This window comes from Aotus nancymaae, unplaced genomic scaffold, assembly GCF_030222135.1.
Source record: "Aotus nancymaae isolate 86718 unplaced genomic scaffold, 86718_ANA_hifiasm-v0.15.2.pri h1tg000006l, whole genome shotgun sequence".
Taxonomy (NCBI): Eukaryota; Metazoa; Chordata; class Mammalia; order Primates; family Aotidae; genus Aotus; species Aotus nancymaae.
The window spans coordinates 902,918-927,500 of record NW_026988417.1 but is presented as its reverse complement, the minus strand read 5'-3'; the positions used below and the strand labels follow the sequence as shown (position 1 = coordinate 927,500).

At 51.1% G+C, this 24,583-nt stretch overlaps 2 protein-coding genes and 1 pseudogene across 11 annotated transcripts in view; 1 reads left to right on the top strand and 2 right to left on the bottom strand.

Annotated features, from left to right (window-relative positions):
* The window catches only part of TMEM175 (transmembrane protein 175), a 33,153-nt gene extending 13,156 nt beyond the window's left edge, over positions 1–19,997 (bottom strand). For 2 of the 9 annotated variants that reach the window (XM_012473773.3, XM_012473778.3), the window contains exon 1: positions 2,652–3,679. In XM_012473773.3, the coding sequence (XP_012329196.2) occupies positions 2,652–2,983 (332 nt within the window). In that variant the 5' untranslated portion in view covers positions 2,984–3,679. Of the gene's footprint in view, positions 1–2,651; positions 3,680–4,859; positions 4,899–5,110; positions 5,295–8,023; positions 10,692–14,580; positions 14,784–18,983; positions 19,460–19,916 lie in introns of those variants that run through there. The other 7 variants (XM_064365151.1, XM_012473774.2, XM_012473775.2 and 4 more) reach the window with 7 other exon arrangements.
* On the bottom strand, positions 15,309–15,422 carry LOC135272162 (U6atac minor spliceosomal RNA; annotated as a pseudogene).
* A 268-nt stretch (positions 19,998–20,265) lies between the features above and the next one.
* GAK (cyclin G associated kinase) overlaps positions 20,266–24,583 on the top strand; it is an 86,554-nt gene continuing 82,236 nt past the window's right edge. Inside the window, exon 1 of one of the 2 annotated variants that reach the window (XM_012473783.3) lies at positions 20,266–20,410. In XM_012473783.3, the coding sequence (XP_012329206.2) occupies positions 20,266–20,410 (145 nt within the window). Of the gene's footprint in view, positions 20,411–21,413; positions 21,434–24,583 lie in introns of those variants that run through there. The other variant, XM_012473784.3, reaches the window with a different exon arrangement.

Genomic DNA, 24,583 nt, shown 5'->3' with positions numbered 1-24,583 from the left:
CATCCTCCGGGGGAAGCACCATCAACAGATGTCACTGCCAACCCAACATATAACACCACCTAGTGTACACACACACTCCCAGCATCCTCCGGGGGAGGCACCATCAACAGATGTCACTGCCAACCCAACATATAACCCCACCTAGTGTACACACACACACTCCCAGCATCCTCCGGGGGAGGCACCATCAACAGATGTCACTGCCACCCCAACATATAACCCCACCTAGTGTACACACACACTCCCAGCATCCTCCGGGGGAGGCACCATCAACAGATGTCACTGCCACCCCAACATATAACCCCACCTAGTGTACACACACACTCCCAGCATCCTCCGGGGGAGGCACCATCAACAGATGTCACTGCCAACCCAACATATAACCCCTAGTGTACACACACACTCCCAGCATCCTCCGGGGGAGGCACCATCAACAGATGTCACTGCCAACCCAACATATAACCCCACCTAGTGTACACACACACTCCCAGCATCCTCCGGGGGAGGCACCATCAACAGATGTCACTGCCAACCCAACATATAACCCCACCTAGCGTGTAGAGTTTGGAAAACACGAAGGAGGAAACGAAGTTCCCTGGAAAGCACCCGCCCACCCATACGCTCCCCACTACTTCCTCCCGACTCCCCGCCTGCTGCTCTCAGCAGGGTTGCTGTCAGAGACCACCACACACCCTGGTAGCTTTGGGGTTTGCTCAGCATGACTTTGGGAGCAGGCCACCTCACGAAGCTGGTGGGCTGTGCCTGTACCCCTGCACTGTGCAGACACGGGGCCAGGGACACGGCAGCTATTTAGGGGTCTTCAGGTGCTTGGTGGTCAGAGGCCTGTGGGCCCCCTGGCGGGGGGTGTCCTCAGGAGGTTGTGAGTCTCCTGTTCCCAGGCACCGAAGCCCGGGCTACAGGCCTCTGAAAACACGTTCTGTGGAGCTAGAGCTGCTCTGCACGAGGAATTCGACCTTCAGGCCTTGTGTCCAAAACCGTTTTGAAAAAAGGAAACCCTCTTTTCCCATTGCCTCTTCAGGGGCTGCATTCGCTACACCTGTGGAAAAGTCCACGTAACACCCACGAGGTGAGAAACACAGCAGAACAAACACGGAGCACTGTCTGTCACCAGGGCAAGGAGCACAGCCCGCACGGCCCCACTTCTGAAGCAGGAAGGGCGCACCGCAGTCATCCGCTCCGAAGTTAGGGGCTCTTCCTGGGCTGGGCTTGACCGAGCTGAAGTCCCCCAGCCTGGGGGTCTGTAACCCCGTCAGGGCCCAATGGTGGCCTCAGGGTATCAGACACAGGGGCTCACTCGGCCTGCACATTTCACTAAAAAGTAGAAAAGAAAGGACCCCGTCTCCCTGGAGACAGCAGCGCTGGTGACCTGCTAAGCACTGGGATGCTGCACACAGGCCTATACATCCTCAGCGGACACACGGAGCAGATCTGTGACGCCCCCTCCCAGGCTTCTCAGAGCCCCCGGCCCTGCCCCGCCCTGAACGCCACAGCGGATGTGGCCTCGGACGAACAAGCACACGCGGGAGGGTGTGTGTGTGTGGCCCTGTCCACACCGCTGATCTCATCAGGGGCCTGGCAGTCAGTGGCCCACCAAACTCCCACCAGCTGTGGGCCGCCTGGGTGCTCTGTGAGCAAGGCTGCAGAGAAAGCCCCCACATAAGTAAGAAGAGGCCCATCTGTCACCACTAGAAAGTCACCTTGCTGGAAGCAAGTCTGTCATGTACAACGTTCAGCCGTGCTTTCAAGGCAGGCTCTGATGCCTCCCTGGCCACCACCGTGCAGCCCAAGGCAGGTACGGAGCCTTCCCAGTGCCCACTGCCCTGCAGCCCTAGCTCCACCCCTGGTGTCCTCCTGTCCCTCTCCGCCTGGGGCAGGTGGTCAGTGGCCCTCACAGCGCTGGGCCACTGGATCGTTTTTTCTGGAGTCTTGCGCTGTCGCCCAGGCTGGAGTGCAATAGTGCAATCCTGGCTCACTGCAACCTCCACTTCCCAGGTTCAAGCCATTCTCCTGCCTCAGTCTCCCAAGTAGCTGGGATTACAGGCACTCGCCACCATGCCCAGCTAATTTTTATATTTTTAGTAGAGATGGGATTTCACCATGTTGGCCAGGCTGGTCTCAAACTACTGACCTCAGGTGATCTGCCCGCCTCAGCCTCCCAAAGTGCTGGGATTACAGGCGTGAGCCACTGTGCCCAGCCTCTCCTTGGATCTTAAAGAACCTTGTTCTCTCGACGGCGAAGCTCCAGCCCTGGAGCATGTGTCCTGCAGACATAGCCTCCTTGCCGGGGAGATGGCAGTACGGCGAGATCCCAGGACACAGAACCGCGAGGATGAGGCTGTGTGCCGTCCGACAGCGTTAATGGGGCGCAGCACATGTGCCCTCTCCTGCCCGGCTGCAGCCTGGTCTCGAGGCAGCTCTCACAGGCAGGAGGAAGGTCTGTGTGGCTGAGAGGCGGTGGCAGCGCTGAGCGACTGTGAGGAGTCTTGCCTTGGAGGGAGCACCTCTGCCTATGGCACCATCTACACCGTCCCAGGCCCCAGGGACTGGTAAGTCCTGCTGTCCCCCACCCCTGGGGACCCGTGTGTGATGCAGTGCAGGGCACAGGAACCCTGAGTGGCCACGGCCCCCACCTTGTGTGTGCCGCCCAGGCCACCGTTACGATGAGAAAGGTCATCAGGTAGACGGCGATCCGTGTTGCCAGAAGCCTCTGTACACTTCTGTCGAACTGCTGGAGTACAAGAGCACTGCTGTCAGAGCCCAGTGACACGAGTGTCCCTGAATGGCAGTCGAGACAGCACCGTGTGGGGGGGCTGTCCTCCGCCCAGGACAGGGCGAGGCCCTCAGGTGGGCCCCTTGAGGCGCCTGGGAGGGTCCAGCCTCCACCTCCACGTGGCCTGTCTCCCCTGGCGCCTTCAGGTCCCACCTCTCCAGCCCCGACTCCTTCTCCAGGGCACTGAGCCATGCCCACACCCACAGGAGCATTCTGGAGTCTTCTGTGGGCTGTTCCTGCTGAGCAATCAGCTCTTAAGGAGCTGAGTGTCTGTGAGGACCCCGCCTCAGGGATGGGGCCCTCTGGGTGTCCTCGCGTGGGAAGGGAGGAAAAGGCAGAAGCACCAGGTCACCTCCGAAAGGCTCTGCCTCCCAACGCCGTCACTGCGGGGCGTCCGCATGTGAACTCTGGAGGGGCACACAGGCTCACACCATAGCAGGTTCGCACTCGGCACTGCCTGGGTAGGCAATTCTGAAGCAGCCGTGGGTAAGGGCCTCCGTGGAAACTGCGAGGGATCTCGCAGACGGCCCCCCTAGGGTCTGTGGTCAGCAGGAGGCACTGGGGACAGCGCTGCACTCACCCACGGCCCTCGCCCCTCCAGCCCTGAGAAGGGTTTTCATGCTCTCTCCAGGAACGCTCCCACGAGGAAACTGACCGCTTTACTGTCTCCCTGGGTTCTCTACTGGCAGGCAGGTCTACGGGTCAATAACTAGCTTTTCCAATCGTGGGTTTTCAAACTTATGACTGTCTTTTATTTACAGAGTGAGCACAGGCCGGGAGCCCCCTCTCCTCACAAGGTGTCCGCTGCTCTGGCCGGTCCCTGGGACACACGCCAGACCTCTCCCTCTTTCCACACACGTGTTCTCTGAAAGAGCTTCTGACTCTCCAGGACTGAGGCTCAGACCCTCCCTGTGACCCGGTTAGGACGACAGAGGAAAGACAGGGCACTAAACATCACAGTCCCTGAAAGGTGCCCCGACGGCAGAGAAGTCGGAGCAGGTTTAGGCTTGCAGGGTTTTCTTATTTTCAACCAGCCACGCCCTTCATTTTCATGCGATCTCTGCCCTGGGCATCTCAGGTCCCCAGGCCGTGTCTCAGCAACCCCATTCTGAAAGGGGCAGCCGAGGTCAGCATGTTGCATCCCCGGCCAGCACCTCATGACCGCATTTGGCGAAGCCCACCCTGTGGGCCTCGGTGGGAACGCAGTTTTCCCTGCGGAGGGCAGGGCGGGTGCTGCCTGCCACCTGCTGCTGCCCAGGGTCTCCCTGCAAACCGGGCCAGGATCCACCTGGTTTCTACGGCTCATGAAAACCCTATGAAAAGTCTCATCATCCTCTTCTCACAGCTGAGAAAGCTGAACTCTAAGCAGCTCCCAAGACTTGCCAGCGTCCCCCAGGCTCAGCTCACGGGTCAGCCCTGGAGCCCCGCCCTCAGCACCAGCCCAGGAAGGGCTAGACCTTCACTGCTGAGCCTCATGGGTGCGTGACCCAGTCACGAGGACAGCGAGCCAGGCAGACGTGCACGTCAGACGCCTTCCAGTCGCTCCCCTTCTGAGAGTGTTGCTCTTTAGCTCAGAAACAGTCAGGGTGGCTGTAAGCGGAAACTCTGCCTGTAAACCCTTTGTCTCCCCCTCCAGGCCTGTAGGAGCAGCCAGGGTGGGCGTGTTCCTGCTGTTTTCCGCAGAACACCTACATAAGGGGCCTGCTGGGGCAGCTGCCCTCCCATACAAGAAACTTCTGTCCTTGGGGCAGGCCTGGAACCTTCCTCTTCCAACTTGTCCTCTGGCTCACCTCCAGGGCACTGCCTTTGTCTGCGGAGCTCTGACACAGAGCCTTAGGAGCCCAGCCTCCTGCCCTCCCAGGAGGCCAGGACCTCCGCCAGGGTGGGCACAGGCTGAGCAGGCCTTGCTGACCCTCTCCCTCTCCAAGGAGGCCCCCGCCTCCTGCCTCTGTCTTCTCAGCCTCGGAAGCTTCGAAGGGTGCAGGGTCAGCTGCCTGTGCCAGGTCAGGCCTCGGGGACCCTGTGCCTTCTCAGAGCCACAAACACAGAGCACAGCCTGCCCCGTTACCTGTTCCGGGGAGATCTCCGTGTGCGTCACAGGCAGGATCTGAGGAACAAGGAGACAGAAGGAAGTGAGACACTTGTTGGTCTGGGTGTGGTGGGACTGGGGACTCGAAGGCTGTGCTGGGCACCCCCTAAGCTGCCTGAGGGGATGGGGGACCCAAGGATGCTGGCAAGACCTGGGATAGGTCTGAGGCAGGCTGGGCAGTGCCTCAAGGGCTCGGGCTGGGGCAGGCCTGCACAGGGGCTGATACAGACCATGACAGTGGCGATGATGGACAGCAGGGCGTCGCTGAAGCTGAGCATGCGTTGGGAGCACTGGATCCCCTCCCTGGCGTCCTCATCCCTCCTGCCAGGGGGGCAGTCCCCCAGCGTGTCCAGCACCTGCTCTGGGGCCCGGGGCTGGGACATGGTGGGGCTGCTGCCCGGCAGTCACAGGAGCCTGGGAGGAAAGGCAGGTCTGAGCGTGCCTGTGGGGCACTCCTGGGGTCGGTCATGCAGCCTCAGCCCTGGTGCTGGGCAGGGCTGGTATGGACGGCTTGGCCGCAGTTGAAGGGTCCACGCTGCTCTGTCCTCTCCCAGGTGCCCCTCAAATTTCCAGCTTCCAGGCTGAGAGGCCGACAGACGTCACGCCAGGCCCTGTTACTGGTGAAACTGATCTGGGTGAACCGGGCTTCAGTTTCTCCTCAGGGAACAGAAGACAGAAGGAAAGGCACAGAGATCGCCCACCCACGGCCGACCTACGCGTGGAAGAGGACCCTGTGGGGCCCTCGGTGACCTCTGGGGAAACCAAGGCCCTTCACATGCAGCCGGTTAGCACCAGGGCAGGCATTCCAGTCCGCCTGCGGGATGGCGGGCACACACCCAGCACATGCCACAGCCGTGTTCAGCACAGAGCTCCCGGGCATTTTTAATATCAGAGATGTGTTGGGAAGATGAACAAGATGCCAGGTAGAGGATGCTAGGAACGGAAGAGACCCTGGCGCCTCATGGGGACAGAGCTGAGGTGTGGCTGCACCATGCTGGGCAGCCTCGTGCCAACTGGGCACTGTGGATTGCACCCTGCACCCGAGGTAGAGGCTGGGCACTGAGATGAGTTCCCCAGACACAGGATGTGGCCAGAGGGGTCCATGCTGTCTGAGCCCCACCTGCGGGCAGGCGCCCCTGGAACAGGGAAGGGGGCAGAAGTGTGGCAAGGGCGCCAGTCAGAGGGGCCGCTATGACCCAGGTGAGGGGTGATGGAGGTCTGGTATCCCCAGGAGACACAGAGCATGTGGGAAAGCAGCTCCTAAGAGTATTGGGGCTGCAGTGTGGGGTGGGGAAGGGGGAGCTCACCAGGCCCTGACAGCACTGTGGTGAGAAAGGCGGGGCAGAGCACACCCCTGAGGGACAGTGGGTGCTTGCTTCGCGCTTGTTTCTGGGATACAGCAGAAGCACCAGAGGCTCTCAGGGCAGGGGAGATGCAGGGGTGGAAGGAGGCTGGGCTGTCTCAGGGCAGGGGAGCTGAGCAGGTGGAAGGAGGCTGGGCTGTCTCAGGGCAGGGGAGCTGCGGGGATGGAAGGAGGCTGGGCTGTCTCAGGGCAGGGGAGCTGCGGGGATGGAAGGAGGCTGGGCTGTCTCAGGGCAGGGGAGCTGAGCGGGTGGAAGGAGGCTGGGCTGTCTCAGGGCAGGGGAGCTGAGCAGGTGGAAGGAGGCTGGGCTGTCTCAGGGCAGGGGAGCTGAGCGGGTGGAAGGAGGCTGGGCTGTCTCAGGGCAGGGGAGCTGAGCGGGTGGAAGGAGGCTGGGCTAGAGATGCAGTCCTCAGAGGTGCCTCCGACTGAGCAGTGTTAGAAGCAGAAGTAATTTCTGTGCTACCTGGAAATCTAGGGGTGGTCCGAAGGAGTGGCATCCGGGAAGGAGGAGAGGAGCAGCCGGGGACGGGCCAGGCCAGGCTCTCCACCATACCAGGGAGACGGCCTCCTCGGGAAGGGTGTAGAGAGAGGCCTTCAGCGCCCGGGAAGTGACAAGGCAGGGCCGGTTTTACTCTGAACGGGGTGCTGCTTACTCTGTCAAGGGCATCAGAGGACTGAGATGCCCGGCCAGCCAAGGGTCCGCGGGAAGAGGGATGCGCTGCGTGCTGCTCACACCAAGACAAGACGCACAAAAACAAGGAAAGCCCACCCCAGAGCATGGACGAGGGAGGCTCACTGCAGCTTCCAGCCAGAAGAACAAACACGCAGGGCATTCGACTTCCCCAGCAGGAGACGCAAATGAAACGGTGAGAGGCCAGAGGCCAGCCAGAGCACTGGAGTGACGTGACGGGAGGGCAGGGACCCGGGGAAAACAGAAGCCGAGGCAGGAACGGACGGTGAGGGGTGAGACGACGGGGCAGCAAAGACGTGGGGAAAACAGAAGCCGAGGCGGGAACGTAAAGGACGCCACGTGTCTCAGCCACAGTTCAGCAACGGTTGACTAACGGCAGCAGGCACAGCCTCTAAGGGGCCGTTCTGGGCGGTCTCGTCGTGACTGCCGTGAGAGACTGCGCAGGGTCTGTACTGGGCCAACACGTGGCTTTTGTTTCTTTTTGAGACAGGGCCTCATGGCGTTGCCTAGGCTGGAAGGCAGTGGTGCAGTCACGGCTCACTGCAGCCTCAACCTCCCAGGCTCAAGTGATCCTCCCACCTCAGCATCCTGTGTAGCTGGGACTACAGGTGTGCACCACACCTGGCTAATTTTTTGTATTTTTCGTAGAGACGGGGGTTTCATCGTGTTGCCCAGAATGGTCTTGAACTCCTAAGATCAAGCAATCTGCCTGTCTCAACCTCCCAAAGTGCTGGGATTGAGAGCCACCACATCTAGCCGGTGTTTTAACTGAGAAACATTCTGACTAGTAAGGGACAAATCATTAAACCACAAAGTAAACTATCAGAAAGTTAAAACAGATCTACAAGTATAAAACTATGAGACACGACGTTAAGATCAAAAAAACCAAGTTGCAAAAACACTATTATACCATTTATGTAAGCAATGAACACACAAAACCATCTACATTCTTAATTAACACAGTAAGAAATCAAAACCAGAAATAAGAACAACGTTCACTAACTTGCAGACAGCACTGCAGTGACCCAGGCGGGGAGGGGCCGGGAGCAGGCGGGGAGGGGCTTTCGCTGTGTCCAGGTTGCTTCTCACCTAGAGGGCAACCACAGCCAGCTGCAATCCAGATACGAACTGCTCTATCCCCAAGCAGCGCCTTCGTGTTCAAGCTTCCCCGACCCCCAGCAACCAGTGATCTGTTTTCTGTTACTGTAATTTTGCCTTGGTTATTTGAGAGTCCCGCTCTGTCACCCAGGCTGGAGTGCAGTGGCCTGATCTCGGCTTACTGCAACTTCTACTTCCCAGGTACAGGGGATTCTCCCGAGCCTCCCGCGTAGCTGGGATTACAGGCATCCGCTACCACGCCTGGATAATTTTTGTATTTTTAGTAGAGATGGGGTTTCACCATGTTGCCCAGGCTGGTCTTGAACTCCTGACCTAAGGTGATCCACCTGCCTCGGCCTCCCCAAATGCTGGGATTACAGGTGGGAGCCAGTGCGCCTGGCCAATTTTGCCTTTCTTAGGGTGTTGTATAAAGAGAATCGCACCCTACAGACATGGAGTGTAACTTCTTTCGAGACTCACGCGTGTTGCTGGAAGTGTCAGTAACACCCTTCTTTGGTTGCTACAGACGGACGTACCTCAGTTTGTGCATCTACTCACCAGCTGAAACACTTGTATTGATTCGTTTTGCACAATTATGAATACAGCCACTATACATAAACACTTGCACACAGGCATTTGTAAACATGTTTTCATGACTTCTGGGTAAATGCCTTGGAGTGGTTTTGCCAGGTCGTATCGGAAGGACATATTTAACTTCAGGAGAAACCAGCAGACGATGTGCCGAGGCAACTGCACCGTCTGCATTCTCACCGAGGAGCACGAGACCTGCATTTGCTCATCTCCTCTGCGACTCAGTTTGGCACAGCTTAAAAAAATAATTGGGCCGGGTGTGGTGGCTCACGCCTGTAATCCTGGCACTTTGGGAGGCTGAGGCAGGTGGATTGCTTGACGTCAAAGTTCGAGACTAGCCTGGCCAACATGGCAAAACCCAATCTCTACTAAAAATACAAAAAATCGCCAGGTGTGGTAGTGGCTGCGTGTAATCCCAGCTACTCAGGAGGCTGAGGCTGGAGAATTACTTCATCCTGAGAGGTGGAGGTTGCGGTGAGCCGAGATCTTGCCACCAGCCTGGAAGACAGGGCAAGAATCTGTCTCAAAAACAAAAACAAATTCTTTCATGGATCACCCTTTTATTATTGTGTCTAACAACTCTTTGCCTAACCCAATATCAGAACGATTTTCTGTTTTCTTCTACAAGTTTTTAGGTTTTAGGTGCTACTTTTAGACTCATGATCTACGTTAATTTTTACATAATGTGCAAAGTAGAGTGGAGTTTCTTTTTTCGCATCCAGATGTCCAGTCGTCCTCATGCCATGCTTTAGACTCTCCTTTCTCCACCGAATTAATTCCCTTTGCACTTGGGTCAAACATTAATTGACTACATTTCTGTAGCTCTATTTTGGAACCCTAGGCAGAAAGATGGGGATTTCCTGAGTTTTTGCTGCCTAAGCAAGAACCCCCACAGCACAGCCCTGCAACTGAGGGCCAGCCGACAGGCAAGGCCATGCATGGGCTTAGGAAGTGAGAAACTCCCCTGTGAGGTCGCTTCAGGTGTGATTCCCCTTTCCAACCAACCCACTGGCTTCGGCATACCTTTTCTTTTAGTATTAGCTTTTATTTGCAATTATTACAGTAGGAAAGACAGCACGCAGGGGACTTACTCTGATAAAAATAAGACAAAAAGTAACATCTATTTCTTTAGGCACTGACTAATAACGGGAAAGACATATTCATTATATTGTTTTCTAGAACATTTTTCTATGTTTAATTTTTCAATTAAAATTTATTTTTTTTAAAAAATCAGTAAATATTGACTATAGACAGAAAAATCCTCAACAAAATATTAACTAATGCAGTCCAGGAACATATAAAAAGGATTATATACCATGACTAACTGGGATTGATGCCAAAAATGCAAGATTAGTTTAAAATCTGAAAATCAATTACTGTAATATACCAAATCAATAGAGTAACATATAAAAACCACACGATCATCCCAATAAATGCAGAAAAAGCAATGGACAAAATCCAGCACTTCTTCATGATTAGAACATTCCACATATTGTTTAGGGACATGTATAAAAAGCCTGCAGTTAACATCGTTCTGACGGTAAACCTCCCCCGCCACCCGGAACAACACACGTGATGTTTGCTCTTATCACTTCTACTAAACGTTGTAGGTTCCAGCCAGGGCAATCAGGCAAGAAAATGAGATAGAAGACATTCAGATTGGAAAGGAAGAAATAAAACTCTCTTTGCAAATGATGTGATTTTATATACACAGTAAGGAATACACACCCCGAAAACTATTACACTAGTAAATGAATATAAGAAGGTGGCAGAAAAGAGATCAATATCCAAAAATAAACTGTGTTTCTTATTTCTCATTATTTTTGAGACATGATGTCTCTCTCTGGCCCAGGCTAAAATGCAGTGGTGCAATCATAGCTCACTGCAGCCTCGAATTCCTGTGCTCAGGTAATCCTTGGATCTTGGCCTCCCAAAATGCTGGAATTTCAGGTGTCGACTACTGCTCCTGGCCACAATGTTTTATTCCCATTAGCAATAAACAATCTGAGAATGAAATCTAAAAAATAATTCCATTTCTAATAGTATGAAAGATCAGGAACAATTTAACAAAAGTACAAAACTTTGTTGAAAGAGATTGAAGAAAACCTAAATAAGTGAAAGATGTCCTTTATTCACACATTGGAAGACAGTACTTTTAAGACAGAAGTACTTTCCAAATTGATCTACAGACTCAATGCGATCTCCATAAAAATTTCAACTTATCTATGCAGAAGTCAATAAGCTGATCCCAAAATTCAAGGAACCTATAATAGCCAAAGTAATCCTGAAAAAGAACAAAATTGAGAGCACTCACACTTCCTGATTTCAAAACTTGGGACAAAGCTACAAGAATGAAGACAGCATCAAGACGCAAGCAGGAGAGCTCGGAACCAAGCCCTACATTCGTGGTTCACTGATTCTGACGAGGGTGCCAAGACCACGCGATGGGAAAAGCCTTTCCCACAGACGGTGTTGGGACAAGTGACTATCCACATGCAAAGCAACACATCTGGACTCAACCTAACACACACACAAAAATCAACTCAAGGCTGGCGCGGTAGTTCACGTCTGCAATTCCAGCACTTTGAGAGGCTGAGGCGGGCGGATCATGAGGTCAGGAGATCGAGAACATTCTGGCCATGGTGAAACTCTGTCTCTATGTACTAAAATACAAAAAATTAGCCGGGCGTGGTGGCATGAACCTGTAGTTCCAGCTACTAAGGAGGCTGAGGCATAAGAATCACTTAAACCCAAGAGACAGAAGTTGCAGTGAGCTGAGATCGTGCCATTGCACTCCAGCCTGGGCAACAGAGTGAGACTTGGTCTCCAAAAAAAAAAAGAAAAATTAACTCAAAATGGATCAATGATTTAAATGTCATTAAGAGCAAAAACTATGAAACTCTTAGAAGATGATGTTGGAGAAAATCTTCATGACATTGGGTTTGACAAAATACTCTTTTTTTTTTTTTAATAAAGAGATGGCGGTCTATGTGGCCCAGGCTGGGCTCAAGCAATTCTTCTGCCCTGGCCTCCCAAGTAGCTGGGATTACAGGCATGAGCCACCACGCCTGGCCAAAACTGACTTTTTCTTTAAGCAGCTTTAGGTTTATAGAAAAACTGAGCAGAGGCCAGGCATGGTGGCGCATACCGGTAATCCCAGCACTTTGGGAGGCTGAGGTGGGTAGATCACTTGAGATCAGAAGTTCAAGACCAGCCTGGCCAACACAAAACCCCATCTCTACTAAAAATACAAAAATTAGCTGGGCATGGTGGTGCACGTCTGTAATCCCAGCCACTCGGGAGGCTGAGGCAGGAGAATTGCTTGAACGAGGGAGGTAGAGGCTGCCATGAGCTGAGATGGCGCCACTGCACTCCAGCCTGAGTGACAGAGTGAGACTCCGTCTCAAAAAAACAAAACAAACCAAAAACTGAGCAGAAACTACAGAGTTCTTTTGCACAGCTTCACATCCCCCCTTCCCCTTTCCCCTATCATTAGTCTTACATTAGTATGGCACATCTGTCACAATTGACAAGCAAATATTCATACATTACAACTAAGTCCACGGTTTACATTAGGGTTCACTTCCTGCTGTACATTCTATGGGTTTTGACAAATGTAAAATGACCTGTTTTCATCAAAACACAGTATGACACAGAATAGTTTTAACACCCTAAAAATCTGCAGTGCTCCACCCTCCCTCTTTCTCCCTGAACACCTAGCAACCACTGCTCTTTTTATTTTTTTTGAGATGGAGTTTCGCTGGAGTGCAGTGGCGTGATCTCGGCTCACAGCAACCTCCACCTCCCGGGTTCAAGCGATTCTCGTCTCAGCCTCCCGAGTAGCTGGGACTACAAGTGCCTGCCCCCATGCCCAACTAATTATTGCATTTTTAGTAGAGACGGGGTTTCACCATGTTGGTCAGGCTGGTCTCAAACTCCCGACCTCAAGTGATCAGCCCGCCTTGGCTTCCCAAAGTGCTGGGATTACAGGCATGAGTCCCAGCACCTGACCCAAGGTTCCTTTTTTTTTAAACATATGAATGTCTGGGCCAGGCGCAGTGGCTCACGTCTGTAACTTCAGCACTTTGGGAGTCCAAGGCGGGTGGATCACCTGAGGTCGGGAGTTCAAGACCAGCCAGAGCAACATGGAAAAACCCCATCTCTACTAAAAATACAAAATTAGCTGCATGTGGTGGCACATGCCTGTAATCCCAGCTACTCAGGAGGCTGAGGCAGGAGAACTGCTTGAAAAACACAAAAACAAAAAAACCCAAATATCTAATTTTTCCAGTATTATTTGTTGAAACAATTATCCTTTCTCCAATGAACTACTTTTGCACATTTATAAAAAATCAATTCACCACAGATACCTGTGAACCAATTTCTGTGCTCTTCTATTTACCTACTCAGCTATCTTCACATCAACTCCACACTGTGGCCGAGGCTACACTCAAACTCCAAGGCTCAAGAGATCCTCCCGCCTCAACATGCCAAGTTGCTGCACCTACACCCACCACCACAGTGGCTGGTTACCGTGGCTTTCAGTGTTTCAGTTGGGTAGTGCATGTCACACGGTTTTGTCTTCTCCTGGTTCCAACTTGTCTTGGCTATTCTAGCTCCTTTGCAGAGCCAAATACATTTTAGAAACTATGTGTGAAATTCTTACGGTCTGCTGGGAATTTGACTGGATTACACTGAATCTGCAGATCAGTCTGAGACCCGCACTGCTGAATCTCCTCGTTTATGAATATGGCATGTCTCTCCATTTACTATCAGTCTGAATTTTCTTCAGCAAAGTTTCGTAGTTTTCAGCATGTAAATTTTGCACATCTTTTTTCACATTTAACTCAAGTATTTCAGACTTTTTGATGCTATTGTAAATGTTTCTAATTTCAACCTCCAATATTTATTGCTGGTATATAGAAATGAACTGATTTTTGCATATTTATCTTGTATCCTGCTACCAAGTCTCACTTATCCCCCAGGCTGGAGTGCAGTGGTGTGATCTCAGCTCACTGCAACCTCCACCTCCCAGGTTCAAGTGCTTCTCCTGCCTTAGCCTCCCGAGTAGCTGAGATTACAGGTGTGTGTCACCATGCCCGGCTAATTTTTGTATTTTTGGTAGAGACGGCGTTCCATCAGGCGGGCCAGGCTGGTCTCAAATTCCTGACATCAGGCTGTCCGCCCGCCTCAGCCTCCCTAAGTGCTGGGACGACAGGCGTGACCCACCGCACCCGGCGCCGGCAGTCTTCATCCCGCCTGATCACGTTGGCTGCAACTCCTGCTACAATGCTGAATAGCTGTGAGATCACACAGGCAGCCTTGGCTTGTTCCTGGTCTTAGGAAAATATTCAGTCTTTTATTATGATGCTAGCCACAGGCTTTTCACAGATGCCCTTACTATGTTGAAGAAGTTTCATTTTACTTTTAGTTTGTTGAGTTGTTGTTTTTTTAAATCAGTGATGGATGTTGGATTCTGTCAAACGCTTCTCTGGATCTACTGAGATGATCCTTTTTTTTTTTCTTTTTTTCTTTTTTTTAAATGGAGTCTCACTCTGTCACCCAGGCTAGAATGCAGTGGAGCGATCCTGGCTACCCGGGTTCAAGCGATTCTCCTGCCTCAGCCTCCCGAGTAGCTGGGACTACAGGTGCCTGCCGCCACGCCTGGCTCATTTCTGCAGTTTTAGTAGAGACAGGGTTTCACCATATTGGCCAGGCTGGTCTTGAACTACTGGCCTCGGGATCTGTCTTGGCTTCCCAAAGTGCTGAGATTACAGGCCGGAGCCACCGTCCCCGGCCTATTTCACTCTTAAGAGTGTGAATTACATCGATCAACTTTCAAATCCTAAGCCAACTTTGCATTCTTGGGATATCCCAGTTGGTTGTGGTATATTATCCTTTCTGTATATAGCATTGGATTCAGTTTGCTAAGCAATGTTTTAAATGAACTTTCATACCTATGTTCACGAGAGATATTATCCTGTAGTTTTCTAGGAGTCTCTGTGGAGTTCTGGTATCAGAATAATGCTGTTAGGAAAGAAGAATTGGGAAATAATTCCTTCCTTCGGTTTTCTGTGAGTTTGTATAGAACTGGTACTATTTATTCCTTAAATGTTTGGTAGAATTCTCAGCGAAGCTATCTAAGTCTGGAGTCACGTTTTTTTTTTTTTTTTTTTTTTTTTTTAAGATGGAGTTTCACTCTTGTTCCAGGCTGGAGTGCAATGGCGTGATCTCAGCTCACTGCAATCTCTACCTCCTGGGTTCAAGTGATTCTCTTGCCTCAGCTTCCCAAGTAGCTAGGATTACAAGCACGTGCCACCATTAATTTTTGTATTTTTAGTAGGGATTAGGTTTCACCATGTTGGCCAGGCTGGTCTCAAACTCCTGACCTCAGGTGATCCGCCTGCCTTGGCCTCCTAAAGTGCTGGGATTACAGGTGTGAGCCACCTCACCCAGCCAAGTCTGGAGTCTTCTTTAAAGGAAGATTTGTCAACTATAAATTCAATGCTTTAATAGACGTAGAGCTATTTAGGTTATTTATTTCCTTCTTTTTAAAAAACATTTAACATTTTAATTTTTGTAGGTATATAGTAGGTATATCTATTTATGGGGTACACGTTTCGATACAAGTATGCAATGTGTAATAACCATATCATGGAGAATGGGGTATCCACCCCCTCAAAAAAAAAAAAGATGGTTAGATGCCACAAGTGTGTTGCAATGCCTTAACTGTATGCGTGTGAGGGCCTCTTTCATCCTTGCCAAGGGGAGTGCTAGCCTTCTCTCCTTTCATACACACTATCTATTTCGTCTTAAATGAGCTTAAGTAGTTCATAACAGTCTCTGATTATCCTTTCAGTAGTGATGTCATCTCGCATTCCTGACACTGGTAATTGGGGTCTTGTCTTTTTCTTGTTCAGTCTGACCAGAGATTTTTCAGTTCTATTAACCTTAAAGAATCAGCTTTCAGTTTCACTGACTTTCTCCATTGCTTTTGTTTCCTACTTTTTGATTCCACTCTGATACTTATTATCTGCCTTCTTATACTCACTTTGGGTTTCGTTTGCTCTTACTTTTCTAGGTTTTTGTTTTTGTTTTTTAGACAGTCTTGCTCTGTGGCCCAGGTTGGAGTGCAGTGGCATGATCTCAGCTCACTGCAATCTCCGCCTCCTGGGTTCAAGTGATTCTCTTGCCTCAGGCTCCCAAGTAGCTGGACCTGCAAGCGTGCACTGCCACATTCAGCTAATTTTTGTATTTTTAGTAGAAATGGGGTTTCACCATGTTGGCTAGGCTGGTCTTAAACCTCTGACCTCAAGTGATCTGCTTGCCTTGGCCTACCAAAATGAGCCACCATGCCTGGCCGAGTTTTCCAGTTTCCTAAGGTGACTGCTGAGGTCACTGATTTGAGACCTACCTTTTAATACTGTTTTAGCTGCATCCCAGCATTTTTAAATGCTGCATTTTCATTTTCATTCTGTTCAAAATACTTTCTAATTTCCCTTTTCTTTGTCGACCCATGAGTTATTTAAAAGTGAGTTATTCAGTTTCCAAATATTCAAAGGATTTTCCAATCTGTTAATGATTTCTACTTTAATATTAAATATCATTCTGGTCAGATAACATACCGGTTTAGTAGACTGGAATATGATCAGGCTTAGCAAATGTTTTAATGTACTTGAAAAATTGTGTATTCTAGGCTGTTATTGTGAGGAATGCCCATAAACGTCCATCATGTCGAGTCGGTTGACAGTTATGTTCACGTCTACTACATCCTCAGTGATTTTCTGGGTATTCATCCTGTCATTTATCGAGAAAGAATATTCTCCGACTACAATTGTGATTTTCCTCCCTCCCTGCAGCTATCAGTTTACGCTTCATGTATTTTAGAGCTTTGTTGTTAGGTGCATAAATGTTTAGGATTATCATGTCCTTTTGATGAATTCACCCCTTCATCATTATAAAATGATCCTCTTAATTTCTTATAATATTATTTGCTATAAAATTTAGAAGATCAGGTATGGGGATTAAGACTATAAATTCGGTTTTGGATACATACATGTTTATGTATGTGGCGAGATAGTATCTAAGTACGAGCATCTGAGAATTCAGATGAGATACGAAGACAGATATTCGGGTTAAGATAGTATTACTGTAGCATCTACTTCAACGTCAATAAATAAAGGTGCTCCTTGGCCAGGCGCAGTCACTCACGCCTGTAATCCCAGCACTTTGGGAGGTCAAGTGGGCGAGTCACGAGGTCAGGAGATCAACACCATCCTGGCTAACACAGTGAAATCCCATCTCTATTAAAAATACAAAAAATTAGCCAGACATGGTGGCATGTGCCTGTAGTCCGAGCTACTTGGGAGGCTGAGGCAGGAGAATCGCTTGAACCCAGGAGGTAGTGATTGCACTGAGCCAAGATGACGCCACTGCACTCCATCCTGGCGACAGAGTGAGACTCAGTCTCAAAAAAAAAAAAAAAGAAAAAGAAAGAAAAGAAAAAAAAAGGTGCTCCATACATATTCATAAGTAGTCTGACTCTGGTTTCCAAAGTAATTACACGGTTTAGAAATCATCACTCGATCCTAGGTCATGCCAGTGTAAGTTCACGGCCTCCAAATGAGTGCGTAAACTCTATCACGCTTTCTAGTGAATTGTTTACTAGGTTTTCTGTAATAGCTATTTTAGATCTTTTCGACACTGCTTAATTCTTGGGTTTCCTACCTCCCCTCTCACTTTCAGTTGATGTTTTTCTTTCCTCATTCAGAATGAAAACAGAAGCCATTAGATAATTTCTTCACCTTCATTCCAATAAATACATAAAGTTACCTGCAACTACAACCCATGTTTTTTCCTCTCCTACGTGTTTTTCCTGTGTCCAAAGCAAATACCTCTACCTATACTTTGGGTGTCATTCCCTAAGTATGTTATAAAAAATAGAGGACATCTCATTAAGATAGAATTGTCTCATTATTCCTCTTTTTTCTGCACCAGCAAACCTTCTCTCCTTTCCATTAGCTTTAGGCTGCTCAAGAATCTCTCATCTTTTTTTTTTTTTGAGACGGAGTTTCGCTTTTGTTACCCAGGCCGGAGTGCAATGGCACGATCTCGGCTCACTGCAACGTCCGCCTCCTGGGTTCAGGCAATTCTCCTGCCTCAGCCTCCTGAGTAGCTGGGATTACAGGCACGCGCCACCATGCCCAGCTAATTTTTTTTTTTTTTTTTTTTGTATTTTTAGTAGAGACGAGGTTTCACCATGTTGACCAGGATGGTCTCGATCTCTTGACCTCATGATCCACCCGCCTCGGCCTCCCAAAGTGCTGGGATTATAGGCGTGAGCCACCGCGCCCAGCGTAAGAATCTCTCATCTTAAACCATCTCAACACTACATCATCCTTCTAGCTCCCATATTCTCTTCTCCACAGCCAAACTTCTTGAGTCATCTCTACTTGCCATCTCTACCTCATCATCTCTTCATTCCTCCACTGTGGTAATACGTAGCTTCCACCTCATTACTCCAGTGAAGGCATTCTTGGTGAAAACACGCATCTTCCACTTCTTTTCCTACTTGACTTCTTCAGCGGCATTCAACACTTTGAACCACATTCTCTGACCCAAACATCCTCGCTCCTTGGCTCTTGGTTTTCTTCCTCCTTCACTGGCTGCTCTTTCTCCATATGCTGTCCAATTCTCTGAAGGTTCTAACCTCTTTATGTCTAATATGCCATCTCTGTTGGCCTTCTCTTCAGCACCTTGAGCCAACTGCCGCCTATATGCTGAAGATGCCCAAATATCTGTCTTCAGCAGGGACTCCTTCCTGAGCTCTCAATCCTTCTATTCCACAGTCTAGCAGACAAATGCAGTGGCTGGAAAAGCCATGACTTGTGTTGCATTTTAGCTGTATTGCTTATTGATCCTGGCCAAATAATGGCATTTTAAGCATATTTTCTCATCCCAAAATAAAGGGAGTTAATTATACTGTGCTTTCTTCACAAAGATGTTTTAGGATCATTACAATGAATCATTACAGAAAAGAATGTCGTAAGCAATAACTCACTGCATAAAGTAAGCTACTGCTATTGTCATTTTTATTTTTTAGAGATCTCATTTGGCTTCATGCAACACTTCATTCCATAAAATAGGTAAGTGTTCCAATGAGCTGAGCCTATGATCTTTTAATGATAACGATAACAGATGTCAGCTTCTGGGACAGGTAAGATGCTGATTTGAGCTTTAGAATCCATTTTTGAGTTTGAGAACAAATACTCTAGCAAAGGGTTGCAACCTCAAATGACTATAGGAACCAGGGAGGTAACATACATGAGCCAAGCCGGTCAGGCAAATGACTGCGTCTTACCTGAAGCGACTGCTCTAGGTAACTGGTAACACACGTGATTTGGGGTCCAATATTGATAGGTTTGATTTTTCTACAGAAGCTGAAAAACTAGGTTTTTAAAGTTTAGGCCTTTCAATTTTTTTTTTTTTTTGAGGCGGAGTCTCACTCTGTTGCCCAGGCTGCAGTGCAGTGATGTGATCTCAATCTTGGCTCAATGGCTGCAACCTCCACCTCCTGGGTTCAAGCGCTTCTCCTGCCTCAGCCTCCCAGTAGCTGAGATGACAGGCGTGAGCCACCGCGCCCGGTCTTTAAACGATAGCAACTAATTCACGTCCTGCTATCCACCTCCCACCCCCAAATACTGCGTTGGTCAAAAACTAAAAATGCATTTTCTGTGAGCCATTCCCTTATTATCCTATAAGGAAAGTCACCTTTTCACGTTGGGCCCTATGAACACTTCCAAGTGGTTCAAGAGGACCTGCTTTTTGTCTTGGAAAAGGTGAGGGTGCGCACGAACCTTGAGGGTGACAGGGCAGCCTCTGCAGGGTGCGGTCGCCCAGAACGAAGGTTTCCTGGCCCCCGGCTCCCATGACCGCTCGCTGCCCCAGCCCAGACTCCGGCCCTCTCTGCTCGGAAGGCAGGGGAGTGCAGCAGCCTTTCACCTGCAAACTGCCGCCCGGCTGCCGGGACGGGGCTGCCAACCTTACTCGCTACGCGTCACAGGAAACGCCGGCCTCCAGAAGACAAAAACTAAGTATTTACTGAAGGCTTAACGGACGCTCACTCCGTGCTCCTTAGCCAACCGAGAAGGAGGCGCGAACCCATTTTTCTCCCATTGCTAACAGCAAGCGGAGGACGGTGAAGCGCTTAAACCGGAGACAGCTGAGAGGAGCCTCCCGCAAAACAGACCACGTGGGGAACGGTACCGGGAGCAGGGATGCGGCGCCGAACTACCTGGGCGGGAATCGCCACGGCAACTGCTCCGCGCGCCTCCGCTTGGGTCAGGCCAGCCGGGCGCTTGACGGCAGGAAGTTCGTCACGAGGCCGGCGACGCCGCGCACGCGCTGTCTGCACCAGACTCTGCGTCTGCGCGCGCAGCCAGGAAGTGGGGCCGGGAGGGGGCTGCGGCTGGGCCGCGGCGCCTCCTGTCGCGACGCGCCCTCACGCGCGCCTACGTCACGGCGTCGGGGCGGAAGATGGTGCCGCTCGGGGCCGGCGGTTGCTGAGCGGACTCGGAGAACGAGGCAGCGGGAGCCCGAGCCCGAGCACTCCGGCTGCCGCGGGGTGCGGCGCTGCCACCGCCATGTCGCTTCTGCAGTCGGCGCTCGACTTCTTGGCGGGCCCAGGCTCCCTGGGCGGCGCTTCCGGCCGCGACCACAGTGACTTCGTGGGGCAGACGGTGGAACTGGGCGAGCTGCGGCTGCGGGTGCGGCGGGTTCTGGCCGAAGGTGAGGCCCCGGGTCGGCAGCGCGCGTGCGGCCGCCGAGTGTGGTCTCCCGAACGCTGCGGGCAGCGTCAGCCCGGAGTGGAAGGGCGTGGGTCGGGGCTGGGGAGGGTCCCAGCGGGGGTCGTGGGTCAGGGTCGGCCAGGGGAGGGTCTTTCCCTGGGGGCGCGGGTCAGATCCAGGCGAGGGTCGCAGTGGGGCGTGGGTCAGTGCCTGCTGGCGGCGATTGCGGAGGGCGAGGCTGGGTTCGGGTCGGGCACTTCTTGTCCTAGGAGTAGGGTCAAGTTGGAACAAGGCCTGGGGCTCGGGGGGGCTCGGGGGGCTCGGGGGGCTCGGGGACCCCCCCCTCAGGGTGGGTGGGGGAAGATGTTGCAGTGAGGATGGTGGCAGGCAGGGAGCTTGGATGGGGGCCGTAGCGGAGGTGCCTAGAAGGCCGACAGCTGGAGTCAGGAGGTGAGCGGTGCAGGAGATGGGCTTAAGCCTTGGCCTTTTGCCTGACATCTAGGGTTATTGGGCAGGCGGGGACAGGGCTGGACTTTGGAGGTCAGGGCTGGTTCTTCTAGAGTCCAGGGAACCTCAGAGTTGGTGGTTGCACACGCGTGGCAGGTAGTTGCGGTCGTAGCCTGGGGTTGGGTTGCTGAGGGTAGACGGGGCTGTGTCTCGTGATCTCGTGACCCCTTCTTAGCACCTCAGTGTTCCTCTCCCCGGTGAACATCTGCTTGTGTGATTGCATGTGTAGTATGGGAAGCAGAGCTAGTAGTTGTGACCTACATTGAACTTGCAAAGTGAACAGGTCGCTCAGCTTAAGCACTCTTGAGCCAGTCTCTAGTCAGTTTCGTTTCTGCATGCCATTTCTAGCTTCCTGAATGTCCTCTCCGTCCGTCACACGGAATCCATCACCAGTGTCAGTGGGTCCCATTCTTTCTTGTGGATCTTCTTTACTTTTTTGTGTGGTGCCTGGGGGTGTGTCCCATTTCACTGGCTGTGAAGTTTATTGGCTAAACACAGTTGACTTCGGTGCTGAAACGTAAGTCTATTCTGCTGTGTTGGCACAGGGAGAGGGAGTGAAGCGACGCAGAAGCCCTCACTCGCTCCGTGGTACCTCTCAGGGCTGGAGGGTTAGCCTGTCCAGGTGGCCGCCCTGTGACCAGAGAGGAAACTATCCCCAAATTCTGATTATCACGGAAGGCTTGCAGAGACATTTTGACTGTAGCATTATCACACACTTTGTCTCCATTGTGGTCAAGACCAAACAGATCTTGGGTATGATTTGGTAAGAAAGCTCTAAGCTCTTCTTTCAGAGGTGGAGGCTGAAGTGTGATATTCTTTCACATTTGTTAGAAGACAGATTTCCCCCAGATCAACTCATTTATTATGGAAATACTAGGTGGTAATTTTCATTCTTTAAGAAATCCGTAGTGGACAGGACTTGGTTTCTGGAACTTCAGACTTGTGCTCTGGGGTGGAGAGATGAGGCAGCATGGGGACGGATCCTTGGGGGTAGTACAGACAGGGTGACCTCCGGGAAGGGGCCAAGCAGATGATGGCATGGATGGGGTGGGAGGGATGGAGAATGCACCCTCACTGGGGCCCGGAGAAGATTCACGTAAAGAAAGAAAATTGTGGGTCACTTAGCACCCAGGAAGAAGAACCAGGAAGTGTGGGCGACCGCTGAGGTTGTGCAAAAGAACTTGTGTCCCTTTGCCATCTCGGCGAGTCGGCAGATAAGAATACCCAATGCAATTAGGAGCAGTCGATTTCCTCCTTGTGAACCTAACAGGTGGCTTGCAGCCTCCGCAGTACTTTGAAGGCTCTTTGAACTGAAACAGGGTGTGAAAACTGAATGATTTTAATTTACGTAAACATATTTAAATAAGTTTTGTCTGGACAGCAACCTCAGAACATAGGCTGTCTTATGTAAACATGGCGATGGCCCGTAATCGAAGGCTTGAGTACAGGTATTTGCAATGTCAGAATTTTTCAGGTTTCACAATGATAATTGCAGCATATAACCCTGTATATCATGGGATACTCCCAGAGGAGTCTGGAAAGTATTCTGTAATTGAAGACATTAGTATTTCTGTAATTAAATGAGTAAATACTCTCACTGTGGGATAATTAAAGTCTGTAATTAGCCCTGTATCAGTTCATGTCAGGTTTTATCCCAAATGAGGTTATGATAGATTTGCTGTCAGATGAGTTAAGAAAAAATGTTTTTCATAGCTTTTAGGAATGTGGACTTCGGATTGAATGGGTTTTTAGGCAGAACTGTGGAGCCAGATAGCTTTCTTAATTTCTTCAGATTTGTTCTGTCATCCTTTTTTTTTTTTTTAAGAGATGAGGTGTTACTCAGGATGTATTTGAACTGTGTTCTAGATCTTCGTACCTCGGCCTCCTGAGTAGCTGGGGTTACAGGCATGTGCCACTGCACCTGGCCAGTTGTCTTTTTTTTCTTTTTTTTTTGAGACGGAGTTTCACTTTTGTTGCCCAGGCTGGAGTGCAATGGCGACGTCTTGGCTCACTGCGACCTCCACCTCCCGGGTTCAAGCGATTGTCCTGCCTCAGCCTCCTGAGTAGCTGGGATTACAGGCACATGCCACCACCACCAGGCTAAGTTTTTGTATTTTTAGTAGAGACGAGGTTTCACCATGTTGGCCAGGCTGGTGTTGAACTCCTAACCTCAGTTGATCCACTTGCCTCGGCCTCCCAAAGTAGTGTGAGCCACTGCGCCCGGCCTGGTCTTCCTTGTTTTAAAAGGCAGATTATCAGAAGGACCAACAGTGTCAGAGATGCCCAGGGTGAGTGTATTCTGTGTGTTCTGTGTGCCGTGGCTTCTGAAACGGAGCTGCTGTGCACTGACTGCATGAGATCCACCTTTCCTCTGTGGATGACTTGAACTCTGGGTTAATGTTAGTGAGGTAAATTAAGGTAGATAATGAAAGCAAGGCACACAACCGCCGTGTAGTTGAAGTGTAATTTGCCTCGTGCATTTGGTTAGGTGTTGTGTGTAATTTCAGCCTGCCAGCAGTCCTCGTGTGCCATGCGCAGTGTCAGCTGTGTGGCAGGGCCCGCTCAGGAGCCTTGGGGGTCGAGCTCTGGCCTAGGAAATGGTGAGGGCACAGCCTTCTCCGCCTTCTCAGCCCTTCTTGGCCTTTCTCCTCCTTCTCAGCCCTTCTTCACCTTCTCGGGCCCCCTCGGCCTCCTCACGCTCCCAGGTCCATTCCTTTGTGTCCTGGCTCTCCTCTTCCTCCTAGACGTGGCTTTTGGAGGCTTCCTCCTTTCACGTAGGTAGAATGTTCTGGACTGGGGGAGGGCATGGGGAATATTTGGTACTGACAGACAGTTGCGGAATTGTGTGGTATAGACAAGCCTCTTGGCCGCAAGTTTGAGAAGCCCTCCCAGGTGGGCTCAGTGGCTGGGGAGCCCCGTGTTGGCCCTGCATGCCCTCTGCAGGGTACACTGTAGACCTTTTTCTTTTATTGGAAACAATCTGGCTCTGTCGCCCAGGCTGAGTGCAGTGGAGCGATCACGACTCACCGCAGCCTTGAGCTCCTGGGTCCACGTGATCCCCCTGCCTTGGCCTCCCAGAGTGCTGGGACGACAGGTGTGAGCTAATGTGCCCGCCTTACACTCATCTTAAAAGTAGACTCAGCTGGGTGTGGTGGCTCATGCCTGTAATCCCAGCACTTTGGGAGGCTGAGGCGGGCAGATCGCCTGAGGTCGCGAGTTTGAAACCAGCCTGGCCAACATGGCAAAACCCCGACACTGCTAAAAATACAAAAATTAGCTGGGCATGATGCCAGGTGCCTGTAATCCCAGCTACTTGGGAGGCTGAGGCCGGAGAATCGGTTGAACTCGGGACGGGGAGGCTACAGTGAGCTGAGATCATGACATTGCACTCCAGCCTGGGTGACAGAGTGAGACTCCGTCTGCAAAAAAAAAAAAAAAAGTAAACCCTTAAGTGGCTGTGGCAGACCAGCCTTGTAGCACCCTCCTGCCACGTAGAACACATGACCAAGGGCACCCACCCCTGAGGCTCCATGCTGTTCTCTTGGCCACCAGAGTTCTGTCATCCTTGCTTCTTTGTACCTCTCCCTGGACCCAGAGCCTCAAGTGCATGGGCTGCGCTCACTCCGGGAGGGATGCGGGCAGAGCAGAGCACAGGTGACCGGGGTCT